Source organism: Carettochelys insculpta, chromosome 6 (assembly GCF_033958435.1).
Source record: "Carettochelys insculpta isolate YL-2023 chromosome 6, ASM3395843v1, whole genome shotgun sequence".
NCBI classification, from domain to species: Eukaryota; Metazoa; Chordata; order Testudines; family Carettochelyidae; genus Carettochelys; species Carettochelys insculpta.
The window spans coordinates 32,830,158-32,842,961 of record NC_134142.1 but is presented as its reverse complement, the minus strand read 5'-3'; the positions used below and the strand labels follow the sequence as shown (position 1 = coordinate 32,842,961).

The following is a 12,804-nucleotide window of genomic DNA, read 5'->3' as shown; positions in this document are numbered from 1 at the left end:
ATTAAGAAAAACAAAGCTATTAGACAAGTAATAATCCTCTTCCAGAGAAGACTGCTGGTCCTGTCAGCAGATAACAGACTTCTACAGTTCTGGATAGTGAAGTAATGTACGTTCTGCAATGACCTCTTCAAAAAACATATATATGGGGATCTAGAAGTAATAGTTTAAAAATCATTCCTTATATTATTGCACTTGTCTTTCCCTTGATGCTAATGTTGGATTACTTATTCTAACTATATTTTTTTCATAAAAATCTAACTTCCCTTTATTTGCATGGTTTTAGTTTCACTTATTTCTCCTGGCTCTACAGGCTGAAACTCTGAAATCTGGTACGCTCTCCTCTGGCAATGTCCGTTACCTGGCAGAATCGCAGACCTTGCAGGACCAGAGAATCCTGGGGCTGAGGGGAAGGAGGGGCCAGCCAGACCTGTGGCAGGAGCCCAGGGCAGGGTAGCCACAGCTGGTCTGGCAGCAAGGGAGGGGGCCAGCAGCAGCAGCCAGGGGGCCCAGGCTGGTAAGTTGGCAGCCCAGGCTCATGGCAGTTCATCCCCAGAGACAGGCGGGAAGCTGCATCTGGGGCCTGGCAGGAAGCTGGGGCCCAGGCATGTCACAGCTGGTGAGGGGTGGCTGGGGGTGGGAACTGGTGGCTAAGGAACTTGCAGGGAAGGCAGGAAGCCACAGGTGACAGTGCAGAGGGGAACCCAGAAGCAAGGGCTGAGGCCAGCGGCAGGGGGAGAACTGACCACCCCTGGTCCAGCAAAATCCCTGGTCCAAGACCGTTCAAGTCACAAGGGTGTCAGACCAGGGAGGCTGAACCTGTATCCTAAAATTATCATATATTATATGTATCACAGTACTGCACAGAGCCCGGGGTCCCATTGCATTAGTCATTGAAAAACACAAGCTGTCACTGCCCCCAAGAGCTTGCAATCATAGTTTAAGAATATAGAAACCTATATAAAACAACTAGTCTGTGATTATTTACTTTTTTTATTTTTTCCCCCATGCTCTCATACCATATACTTATTTCATTAGTGGTCAACCTGTAGGCAGCAAAATGGTCTTTCAGTTGGCTCATTTAACATGGGAGTCTTTTTTTAATAAATGCCAATTTTAGTAACCAGACAGCAACACATATCAGAAAGTTAATGAAGATTAAGTCTCACAACACTTCTATTTTACAGATAAGGAAAACAATCAAGGAACTGAGGGGGTCAAATGACTTGCTCAAAATCAAACAAAGTATCTATGTGGCAGATATGCAAATACAACACAGAACCAGTCCCACACTTGAACTTTTCTGAAACAACTGATAGTAATTCAGTGTACCTGTTTCTCTATAGAAATGCAAAGGCGGGCAATAAATTGGGATGTGTGAGGAACTGGGGGTGGGGTATGTGTGCAGAGGGGAAAGAGAAACAGAGACCACAAGTACCCTGAGCTCCTTCCCTACCTGATACAACTCCAAAGGCAACCACAAAGGTATAGGCAGTTCGGGAGAAGTGGGAGAGGGGTGATTAGCTATGATAGCACTGCTAGCTAGCATATGCACATAGTGAGTTGTTAGTACCTGGAGGCAACTGCTGTAGGACATGGCTGCTGCAGCCCTTAAAAAAAAATCTGTGGTGATTTCTGCTAGTGAGCAAACACCTTGGAGCATTCATGAAGCTATTATTCCTCCTTCCCTAGGCAGACAAAGGGCCTCCTGCCACTATTGTTTAGTGCTTTGTATCAGCATACTTGCCCCATCAAGCAGCAGCAGAATGGAATTAAAAAGGCAAGTGCGAAGTTCTTTGCCTATTCAGAACCCTAAGGGCAAGAGTAAAACTGTCAAAATCACATTGGTTTCATGCTATCCACCTAATAAACTATTCTGCTTGTCTTTAAAGTGCTACTTGACTGCTTTTTGTTTTGATAGTGTATAGACTAGCACAGCTTCCTCTCTCCTTTGTAGAAAGGGAGGTGGACGAATGGACATTTATATTCAAATTCAGAACATTAACACATGGTTTAAATCATGATGTGAACTTTCTGAGTCACTATAGGGGCTCATCTGCATACTTAACTCAATCTAATTCTTGATCTTCCCCCCCACCCCTCCACTCTCTGATTTGCTCACCTTGATTATCTTTTTCTGATTAGTCCTCCTTGCTTACTGTTTTTGGTTCTCTGTGTCTTAAATATTGAGTCTGTTCTGGTCTGGATATGGTCTGAAGAAGTGGGTCTGTCCCACGAAAGCTCACCTAATAAACTATTTTGCTAGTCTTTAAAGTGCTACTTGACTGCTTTTTGTTTTGGCTTCCTCTCTGTTACTGTTCAACATGCAAGGCACTACTTTTAGCCGTTTGGAATGGAGATCTATCCACCTAATAAACTATTTTGCTAGTCTTTAAAGTGCTACTTGACTGCTTTTTGTTTTGATAGTGTACATACTAGCATGGCTTCCTCTCTGTTATGGTTTCATGCTGTTTGTAAAAGAGTAAGGAATGCAGCCATTCACAAGAAATGAGAATACAGCTCCTGGAAGATGGGTAAAGAGGCTGTGAGAGAGGCAGAATAAACAGACCCTCCCCCTTTCTTACAGCAGTTAGAAAGGTCTGGAAAGGAGAGATGAAACAAAAAGATTATTTACCTTGTACAGTAACTTGACTTCAAGATGTTCCATACCTGTGGCTACTTCTACATGAGAAGCGTCTGTTGACACAAGTCACTGTCGGAAGGGACTTCCTGGCAAAACTTCTGTTGACAGATTTCATCTACACATAAAAGTAGATCGAAAGAGCAATCCATTCTGTCAACAGAGAACGGCCAGACTGCCTGGCCCTCTCTCAACAGAACAGCTGACCAGAAGCTCTGCGAACAGGGCTGCCTGGTAATCTGGAAGCCCTGTTTGTTGACAAAGACCCAGGAGTGTCTACATGACTCTTGTCAACAGAACACTGTTGAGAGAAGCATTATACTTGAACAGGGAGAGGTACAACGCTGCCGGTGGATGTGCTGGGTTTTGTCAACAAACTGTAGCCTCTCGTGTAGATGTAGCCTTTAAGTATCCCGCGTGAGGATTTGCATGTGCTCGTGCACTCTTGAAAGGAGACTTTGTCATCAATGGGTCCATACTTGCCCCCAACATGTTCTCATGCTCTCATGTAAGGATGCAGGGAGGGGTGGACCCATCACCACTCCAGCTCCTTTTCTACAAAGGGGAAGGAGAGCTAGTAGTAGAGGCCCATATGGTAAAAAAAAAAAAATTACTTACTATACCTATTACTTACTGTAAAAGGTAAGTAATATCTCCTTCAAATTATTGTCCCTATGGGTGGTCTACATCAGAAGATTCCAGAGCAATCCCCTAACTGAGGATGCTGATGTTGATTTACTACAGATCATTAATGAGTTTGTTCTAAGGCCTCATTTGTTCCAGAAGCACATAATATAGCCTAGGGCAACAATATAGCTTGCTCACCAAAGACAAGGTGGCTGCCTTGCAAATGTCCAAGACACATGTGCTACTCAGTATGTTCACAGAGGTAGACCGAGACCTCATGGAATAGGTAATCAACCTAAGTGGAAGATTCACTCCTAAGGTTTTGTAACAGGTCAAAACACAGCTCATAAACCTATCTGAATAGGCTGTGGATGGAAACTGGATGCCCCTTTATTCTTTCTGCATGGAAAATAAAGGGTCTCAGGGAAGGCTTGAAGGACTCAATCCAATCGAGATCAAAAGAAAGGGCTCTTCTTACGAGTGTACGAAGACTAGTGTCTTCTCTCGAGTTGTAAGTATTGGGGAAAACACCAACAGACATTCTGATTGTTGTGAAATTCTGATGAAACTTGAGGTAGGAGTGAGGATGAGAATGTAAGGTCACTTCATTGTGATAAAACACTCCACAATGGCTCAGCCATAAAAATCCTAGTTATCCTATCCCTATGATCAGGGTGATGGATATTAGGAACCAAGTATCAGAGAGGTAGCCGTGTTAGTCTGTAGCTTCGAGAACAACAAGAAGTCTTGTGGCACCTTATAGACTAACAGATATTTTGGAGCATAAGCTTTTGTGGGCAAAGACCTGCTTCACCAGATGCATGAGTTGGGGGGTGGTTTCAGAGTGGTATTTAAAGAGTGGGGTCCCAGTAAGAGGGAGGGCCAGATCTGACAAGGTCTATTCAGCAAGGTGGAAATGGCCCAGTATCAATAGTACTTACCAAAAGAGGAAAAAACAAGTTAGATGAGGCAGGGGGATGTGAGCCTTTGTCAGAGTCTAATGGGGAGACATTAACACCCAAGGCAGAGAAGCTGGTTTTGTAAGCTGCGAGCCACTCCCAGTCTCTGTTTAATCCTTGGTTAATGGGTATTAGGAATGTCTTCTTAAAGAATTTATGAAAAGGAACAACCCACAGGTTCGAATGAGGATTTTCTCAGTGCATTGAGGACTAATTTTAGATCCCACAGTGGAATAGGCTCTTAGATAGGAGAAAAAGGTTAAACAGACTTTTAAATAATCATGTGGCCATCAGAAGAGCACAGACTGAAAACCCTCTTGGGGCATGGGGTGGTAACAGGCTGTACGGGTGAACATTAATTGAGCCCAGTGATAAACATGGTTTCACATTTAGCAGATACTCAAGAATGTAAATGATGTGTGACTTGAGGGAAGATATAGACTACTGGGAACACTACTCTTGGAAATATTTCCACTTCTGCAGGTAACTTATCCTTGTGACACGTTGCCTAGTTTCCAACACTCCTGTCTGAACTTCTGGAGTGCAATCCTGTTCAGTGCCAGACAGCAATTGAAGAACCAGACCTTGAGATAAAGAGATGAGAGATTGGGGTGGGTCATGGTGCCAGATTTCTGGGAACAGAAAGTTCACGATCAGAGGAAAGCTAAGAGGCAGTCGCAGGAAATAAGTGCACGAGATGTGGAAACCAGATCTGTCTTGGTCATGATGGTGCTGTGAGGATGGACAGCAACTATTTTTTTTCCAGCTTGCTCAGGAGATTGCAAAGCAGCAACGTGACCATTCCTACTTCCGTTAGTAGAGCACTTCACAGATATAAAAAAGTAGATCCACCTCCGCCAGAATCAACCCATAATCTGATCCACCAGCCAGCTTTTACCTCTACCTGCACCTGCACCCTGAGCAGCAAGCCACCTCAGCGTTTGGGGGAAAGACAGTGGAGATGAGTGAGCCAGAAGAGCTGGGGTCTTGAAGGCAAGAGGCAGCACAATGGCATGATCTCCAGGGGCAACACGGAGGGGTGCTGTGGCGACAAGGAGGTCACATTAAGTGCTCCTCTTGGGGGCTTGTGAACTATGGCACTGGCAGCAGCATGTTACATCACTGTGGGTGCTCCACATATGCACTCAGGATACCACTCACTCTAATCCCCCCAGGGCCCTGGCCCCTGCTCTCTAGGAGCGGCAAGCTAGAAGTGTGGTCAGAAATGCCAAGTTGGGCCAAGGTGGGAATGTTAGCGCTGGCCAAGAGGCCCAAGCTACTCGACAGCAATCTCTGACTTGCTGCCCTGCCCCAGCCATTGGCTGCCAGACTTGAATGCACTGAGCCCTCTGCGCTGCCCAAGTTAGATTCTGCACACCAGGTATCACTGGTGAATTGAACCCCATGCAGCTGTAATTGCATCTGCTCCACTTTCTGCAAAAGCAGCCTGTCGACATCCATGGATTTGGAAGGCTCTATCCATTAGCCTGTCACTTCCTTCAGTGGGAAATTCCCTCCTCACAAGCCCCATCAGCCTACCCTCACCAACCAATTTCTCCTCACTTACTGGAGAAACCACATCTCAAGCCTACCAGTGGATTCTGGGGGACTTGCAGGGTTCTCAGCAAGAAACCACTGGTTAATTTTCAGGCCCATCTAAGTGAAAAAAATATGTTCGGAACAACTGCCCTAGAGATATCCGAGTGCTTCCAAATTATGTTTTCATTAAAACAGTTATGCACGGAGTCCTTCACAGATTAAACTAAATGTAAAGAAATCACTCACAACCACACGCACATATCCATTGTCTTATATATCACAATGACCTGTCTCTCTGGGTCTTCACAATCTTCTTCAGTCTGCTTTTTAGTTTTGTCAGGTCGCCAAGGCAGCCAATGCCTTGTTTCACGGGAACATTCAATGTCCAGCCAAATTTGCCATTTGGGTAGAGTTTTATCCCTTACTTCTTGCTCTTCATCTACATCTTCCTCATCCTCATCTACAAAATAAAGGAAAAAAAGCCCACACATCAAAATTGAAAGTTGGCCATCCAAAAACTGCATGTAAAATACATTAAAAGGAAATCATAATTTGTTCTCAGTTATCCTGTATATAAAATGAAGATCCAGATCATGCTTACCACCTTCATTTATGCATTGTGAGAATTAATATACAGAAAGGCTGTGTCTTCACTGGCACGAATCTTTGAAATAGCCATAGTAATGGACATTTTGAAGATTACTAAGGAAGTGCTGAACTGAATATTCAGCGCCTCATTAGCATTAGGATACTTCTGGCTGTGGCACTTCAAAAGCGCTGCTTTTGAAGCGCTATGGCCAGAGCATCCTAATGCTAATGAGGCACTGAATATTCAATTCAATGGCCACTAGCATGGCTATTTCAAAGATTTGTGCCAGTATAGGCACAGCCCAAGTGATTTAAAAATATAAAGCACTAGTTATATGCACAATATTACTATGGCATTAAACATCACAAATTAAAGTTGGTATCGTTTTAAACTGGCTGAAATTTTCAATGACTTTTTAATTTACATGCCTTAGATTTCACCAACACAACTGAATACTTCCAGATTAAAAATATTCACTGCACCTAAAAGCCAAGTATTGGAATCATAATGCAGATGAATAATGTGCAGAGGGGTTTTAGACAGTAAAGAGTAACTTTTTTGGCCTGTGATTTCAATTTTCTATTTACAACGATGAGCGCCTATAGAAAAAATACATAGTTTAATGCTAGGATTGCAAGGGAGATTTTCAATACAATTCATCCTCCTTAAAAGTCTTCAAACCATTGGGTTAAGGAAAACTGCTATTTCCTTCAGCCCACGAAACCATTGTAGCGCCAACTCCAAGCTCTTGTTCCTGTCATCTAGCATTAACTGACACTCAACTCCCTCCCCCATATTTAGGATAAAATAGGTACTGATGATAGCTTAAGTCACTATATTCTCCTACATGCTCTGCTTCAACTAGCTAGTCCATGAGAAACTGCAGCACTCCCTTAGTTTTCTAAGTTGGCATGGTTTCACACACAGGATACCAGAACAGCAAAAGGTCTCCAGCAGGCACCACTGAACAAAGGGGGAAGGGTGCACATATTCCAGGGCAAAATGCTCCAATCTCTCTGCCCCACCTGGAGAAGGAGGTAAGTCTCCACTATGCTGCTCTGTCAAAGACTGATTCTGGAGGCATTGTCGCTGTCCAGAAATAGTCTCATAGACAATGACCCCATATGAAACAGGGGAAAGCCAACAGAATAGTAAAGTTACACCTGGAAAGTACCACCAGGAATTTAATGTTGTTACCATTTTACTCCAGAAGAAAATTTCACTCACATATATTCAAGAGGGGTTATGAGGATAGTGTCTTTATCCCATGCAGAGAGAGGTGGGCATCAAAGGAATATTCACACCCTTTTCCCTTCAATGATGGGCTGGAAAAGTGGGGGAGGGACAGTTTTCAAGGGAAGATAGACTATCGTGGAATCCATTATTCCACAAGAAACATAATAAATTCACCTCCCTACAGAACAGATAAGACAGGTAATTTGGGATTTATAGTCACTGTAGCTCTTTACTAAATGGAGGTGGCAATTATTATGGTTTTGTCACAGAGCTCAAGGAAGTTATGGATTCTGGGACTTTAGCAGATCTCTGTGACTTTGCTTCAAGTAGCAGCAGTGGAGATGGAGCTGGGACTGTGTATCTCCCCATCCTGTAACTTTGGCCAGAGACATACACACCTGGCCCACAGTTTTGATTAGAGTTAGGGCTGTGCTCCCACCCTTGAAGCTGCAACAAGAGCCTGGACTGTGGCCTCACCCAAGCAACTGTGGCCAGGGCTAAATGCCCTGCAGCTTCCATCAGTGTGGGATCTAGGACTGTGAATCCCTCACCTGCTGCTATGTGCCTCCACCCCATGGCACCAGTTGTCATCCTTTCTGTCCCCTCCCTCTAGGCCTCTCCCACAACCCATTATATTTAGTCTTAGACAGGTCACAGCTCCCATTAATTTTTGTTTATTGCTTGTGACCTGTCCATGATTTTTACTAAAAATAACTAACAAAATCTTAACTTTACACGTAAGACTGAAGAGAAAACTATTGGAATTCATATGTGCACTGGTAAGGGTATCCAACTTACATTATGGATAATGTATTAGCATGCAGGAGGCTGGAAATGGACTATTAACTGGGAGTTCCAAGTTTTAGGTTGTTCTAATTTAAAATAGAACTACTTTTTCAAAGGACAACATACTTCCAACAGTACCTTTATCCTGGTGAAGATTTTTGTGTGGGAGTAGTCTGTAACACACAAAGGCATATCAAGAACATTACAGTATGTTTCCCTCAGCCCATGTGGCTTAACGTATTTTTGGTATTTAGATATTATGGTAACTCTCAGAGTTCCCAGGCTCAGAGTAAAATCAGAAGCCTTTATGAGGTAATAAATAGGCGAAATCAAAGAAAAAAATGTGTCAAAAACAAATATACAAAGGAAAATGGGTTTACCAGGTTTATTGATGACAATCCAGCCTCCTTTTTCTTGTTGATGCATCCATGATTTCCAGCCTTTTGCTCCTTTTTCCCCAATCCGAGGCTCTCCACTGTCCCAAAATGGCTCAAAGAACTCCACCTATTGTTGATAGCAAGAAACATACTACATATTTTCAATATTGTGGCCTCACTTAAAAATGACTGAGCTGTCCGTCTTGTCAAGATATCACTAATAAAAAAGGAATAACTAAATTAGCACACAAAAATAAGTTCAAGAAGAAATGTTTTGAAGGTGTATTTTTAACATAGACGATCGGGCTGACTGCTGCACATAACATAGGCAACGAGGCTTCTAAAAACCACATCAACAGGGGAAGCAGGACAATAACCACTCATCACCCACCTCTGGCCACAAAAGCAACTGAAACATTTGTTTAGTGATAATGGCTCTAGAAATAAATACTAAATGGGTCACTAAACTATTTCAGTAGGTTGTTGAATGGGATACTGAAAACTTCTCAGAAACAGTGCATCTAACTTGACATAATTCTGAGTCACATCTCAGTTCTTATTGTGGTAACAAATCCTTAAGTACAGAACTAGTTATGGGCACTAGAACACCATGCATGCTTACAACAGAAATATATATACAGCAGAAGAAAAGCCTGACTGAATATGTTCCACAATATATGACATGGCAAGATTTAAGAAAAAATTGAACTAAGGTACAGTATTTGAATGGACAAGTACATCTTAACGTATATTAGGAAAATGTTTACTGTATTAGGAATGGTGGAAATTTTTTGTAAAGTTTGACTGGTATTAGTAAAGATGCAAATCCAAGTGCAGCGAAGCTGTTGGTGTTTAAATATCCATGTATACTGGTAAGATTAGAGGACAGTGCTTAAAATAGCAGCAGCCTGCTGAAACCAGGACTTCCAAGGTGCTAACACCATATAAGTTAATTTGATATTAGCAAAACCATGGGATTTTTTTTTTTAAAAATCCCTGACACAGACAAAACTTTAGAAATTAGTCCATATTTCCCAGGCTTTGAGCATGAAGTGTTGTATGCAAGTTGTTAGTTTGTTGTGTTTCATGGCTTCATTGGCTATTTTGTGTATTATGTACACAGGAAATGTGTAAATGGGTATATATTATGATTTAAAAATAAGTTTATAATTTCATTACTCAATAAATGGCTCTTTTCTTTACTGTGTGGCACAGAAATCCATGAACGATTAAGATAATAGAGGAGGAAACTAGTGACATTTTCATATATAATGATGAAGTGAAATGTCACCCAAACCAAGTACAGTAGGGTTGCAACATTCGCGAGGGTTCGGTGTTCGGAACCCTCGTGAATGTCGACTTTTGCGAATATAGGGGGCTTGGAGCCCCAGGGAAGTGACAGCTGCTGGCGCTCCCAGTCCTGGAGCCCCAGGGAAGCAGCATTGGTGAATAATTGAATTTGCAAATGTTGCACTCGCGAATGTGGCAACCTTGCTGTACATTTTCAAAGTGAAAATTGCAAAGCAGCAATAGTTGTTTTTTTTTTAAATTTGCATACACTGCCTCCTGCTTGGAGGGGTGGTGGTTATTATTATTATTTATTATTAATTAAATAGAACCCAAAGTGATTTTTGTGAACCTAAGAAAACAATTTATTTTTGGTGGCAGTGAATACTTCTATATAGCTTTTAACAGCATATACACCAACTTTGTGAGAGTGTGCTTCTTCTTAAAAGAGATATACAATTTGTAATCATAATTTGTGCAACTTCTTGATACAACCTGTCAATACACTTGTTAAACAAGAAATAGTGAGCAGAGATTAGGAAGTTTCACTGTGACAGGATGGACTAAGTCTGGAGTCTGCCTGCTGGAGACAGAGTTCCTGTCCTACCCTACCTCAGAAAAAAAACAGTTGAGGACCTCCAAACTGCCCAGAGTGACTGTGGGAAGCTGCCAATCAGGGCCCAACAGGCTAGACAACAAGAGCTGCAAAGTGACAGAGTGATGGCAGATCCTGCTGGAGCTGGTGGAGTGTGGACAGTATGCCTGGCTGGGTGAAGAAGGAACAAGACCCAGGCAGAGCAGTGCTGGCAGATACTAGGGGGAACATGAAGACATTCTGTACTGGTTGCAGAGACTCAACCAGGAACTGAGGTAAGGGTAAAGAACATGCTGGAGCCATGGGAAAGTGCCCCAAGGAACTGTAGCTGAGACACAGTTTATGTAATTGGACATGACACACACACCTGCTGTCTATAGGGTCCTTGGGCTGTGACCCAGAGTAGAGGGCAGGCCTAAGTCTCACCTCCTGCCAGCCATTGGGGAAGTGGTTTGGTCTTTAATACATTCTAGAAGGGGAATATAACTCTCTTGGGTAGGTCTACACAGCCAAGTTATTTCAAAACAACAGCCATTATCTCAATATATCTACCCTAGCATCTCCATAACATATTTTGAAATAATTTCAAAATAGAGGCTGGCTTATTCAAAATAGGTAAAACTCATTCTACAAGGAATAGCACCTATTTCAAAATAAACCATAGTGTGTTCAATGGCTCTACTTAAAAAAAAATTCAAAAAGATGCACATTTCCTACTGGGCACATATTTCAGAAGGTTCCAGAAGCTCACAGCATGATGTCTGCCTTTCCCAATTAGAGGAGAATACAGAAACCACCTTGAAGAAGTATCAATTGATAATCTATTTTTAATTTTCATCACTATCAGCAGCAGCAACCATCACGGGCTTATTGCCTGTTGGTGTCCAATGCCTCCCTATTTCCTTCTCCTTATCACCATATCTCACATTGCTACAACATGCTGCTGAATACAAATGCTCAGCTTCGTTCCTATGCTAATCGCTTTGCTTTTCCAGACCTTATCCAACTCCTTCAAACTTGCTCTTGCTTTCGCAGGTCTAGCTGCTATTTCCTTCTTACAGCATAGATCACATGTTATGCTGCTCCCCAGATACATGAACTTCTCTAAGTTCTCTAGTTCGATCCTGTCTACACTGATCTACTTTCCTACTTCCTTATCTCCAAATACCATTGTTTTTGTTTTATCGATGTTCATAATCGGTCTGTACCGCTTCCCTTCCTCTTTTAGCACCTGCACTGTTCTCGCTAGCTTCTCTTCATCTTTGTCAATGATAACAATCATCTGCAAACCTCAAGTTGTTGATTCTCATCCTGTTCACAGATATCCCTTCTACCTCTTCCTTGATCTTGTCCATCACTCTTTTTTGGTGTGTGATGAAGATACTCGGCGATATCAGGTCTCCTTGTCTCATACCTCTACCTCTTCTAAACCAACTTCCCAACTCTCTGCGCAGTCTCATCACTGCTTCTGCATTGTCATCGATATCCTTCAACTAACATATCAGTCTGCTATCCACTCTGTACAACAATTTTGACTAACATTTTTAAATCAGCCAGTATTTTTCCATCAGTGCTGAAGTTCCAATGTGAACAGGTCATGCAATGAGACTCACTGAAAAACAGTTCTAAACAGAAATTCTTACCTGTCCTCTTGTTGGTAGATCTTTTACACTGTCAGGTTTAAAGAAGCTGAAATCAACCATGGCTTGGAACAAAGACACAGCTTTCTCAGAATGGCCTGTCTGCCTAAGAAAATGGCACTGCTGAAGAAAAATAGCTGGAAAGCAAAGAAGACAAAAATCATAATACTTCAAAGTAAGACTTAGTTCTCAAATACGACATTGCAACACAAATATAAGGAGACATATTTCCTCCAGTACCCAGTGCTGTGGAGACTCATTATGTTGGAACAAAATAACAATCATCCTAAAAATAAACAAAACATTAACACCATATTCAAAATTTATGTAAAGGCTGGAGTAATTTAGTTATGCTCAATTATCTCAATTCAAAAATACAATGGAGACACATTTCCTTGTGCTCTCATATCTACCTGTTGTGATTATGGCAGCCACTTAATGCCAACTATGATCATCTTCCACGGGAGTGGTAGATGCTCAGGTACCTGATAAGACCCATCCTTGAACCACAAGTTTTACTACAGTGGGGAC

The 12,804-nt window shown here is 42.2% G+C and overlaps 1 protein-coding gene across 1 annotated transcript in view; it reads right to left on the bottom strand.

The window, feature by feature from the left end:
- Positions 1-12,804, bottom strand: part of NRDE2 (NRDE-2, necessary for RNA interference, domain containing) — a 66,270-nt gene that overhangs the window by 13,895 nt on the left and 39,571 nt on the right. Inside the window, 3 exon segments of the mRNA XM_074996640.1 lie at positions 6,051-6,223; positions 8,755-8,878; positions 12,277-12,410. Coding sequence (XP_074852741.1) covers positions 6,051-6,223; positions 8,755-8,878; positions 12,277-12,410 — 431 coding nt within the window.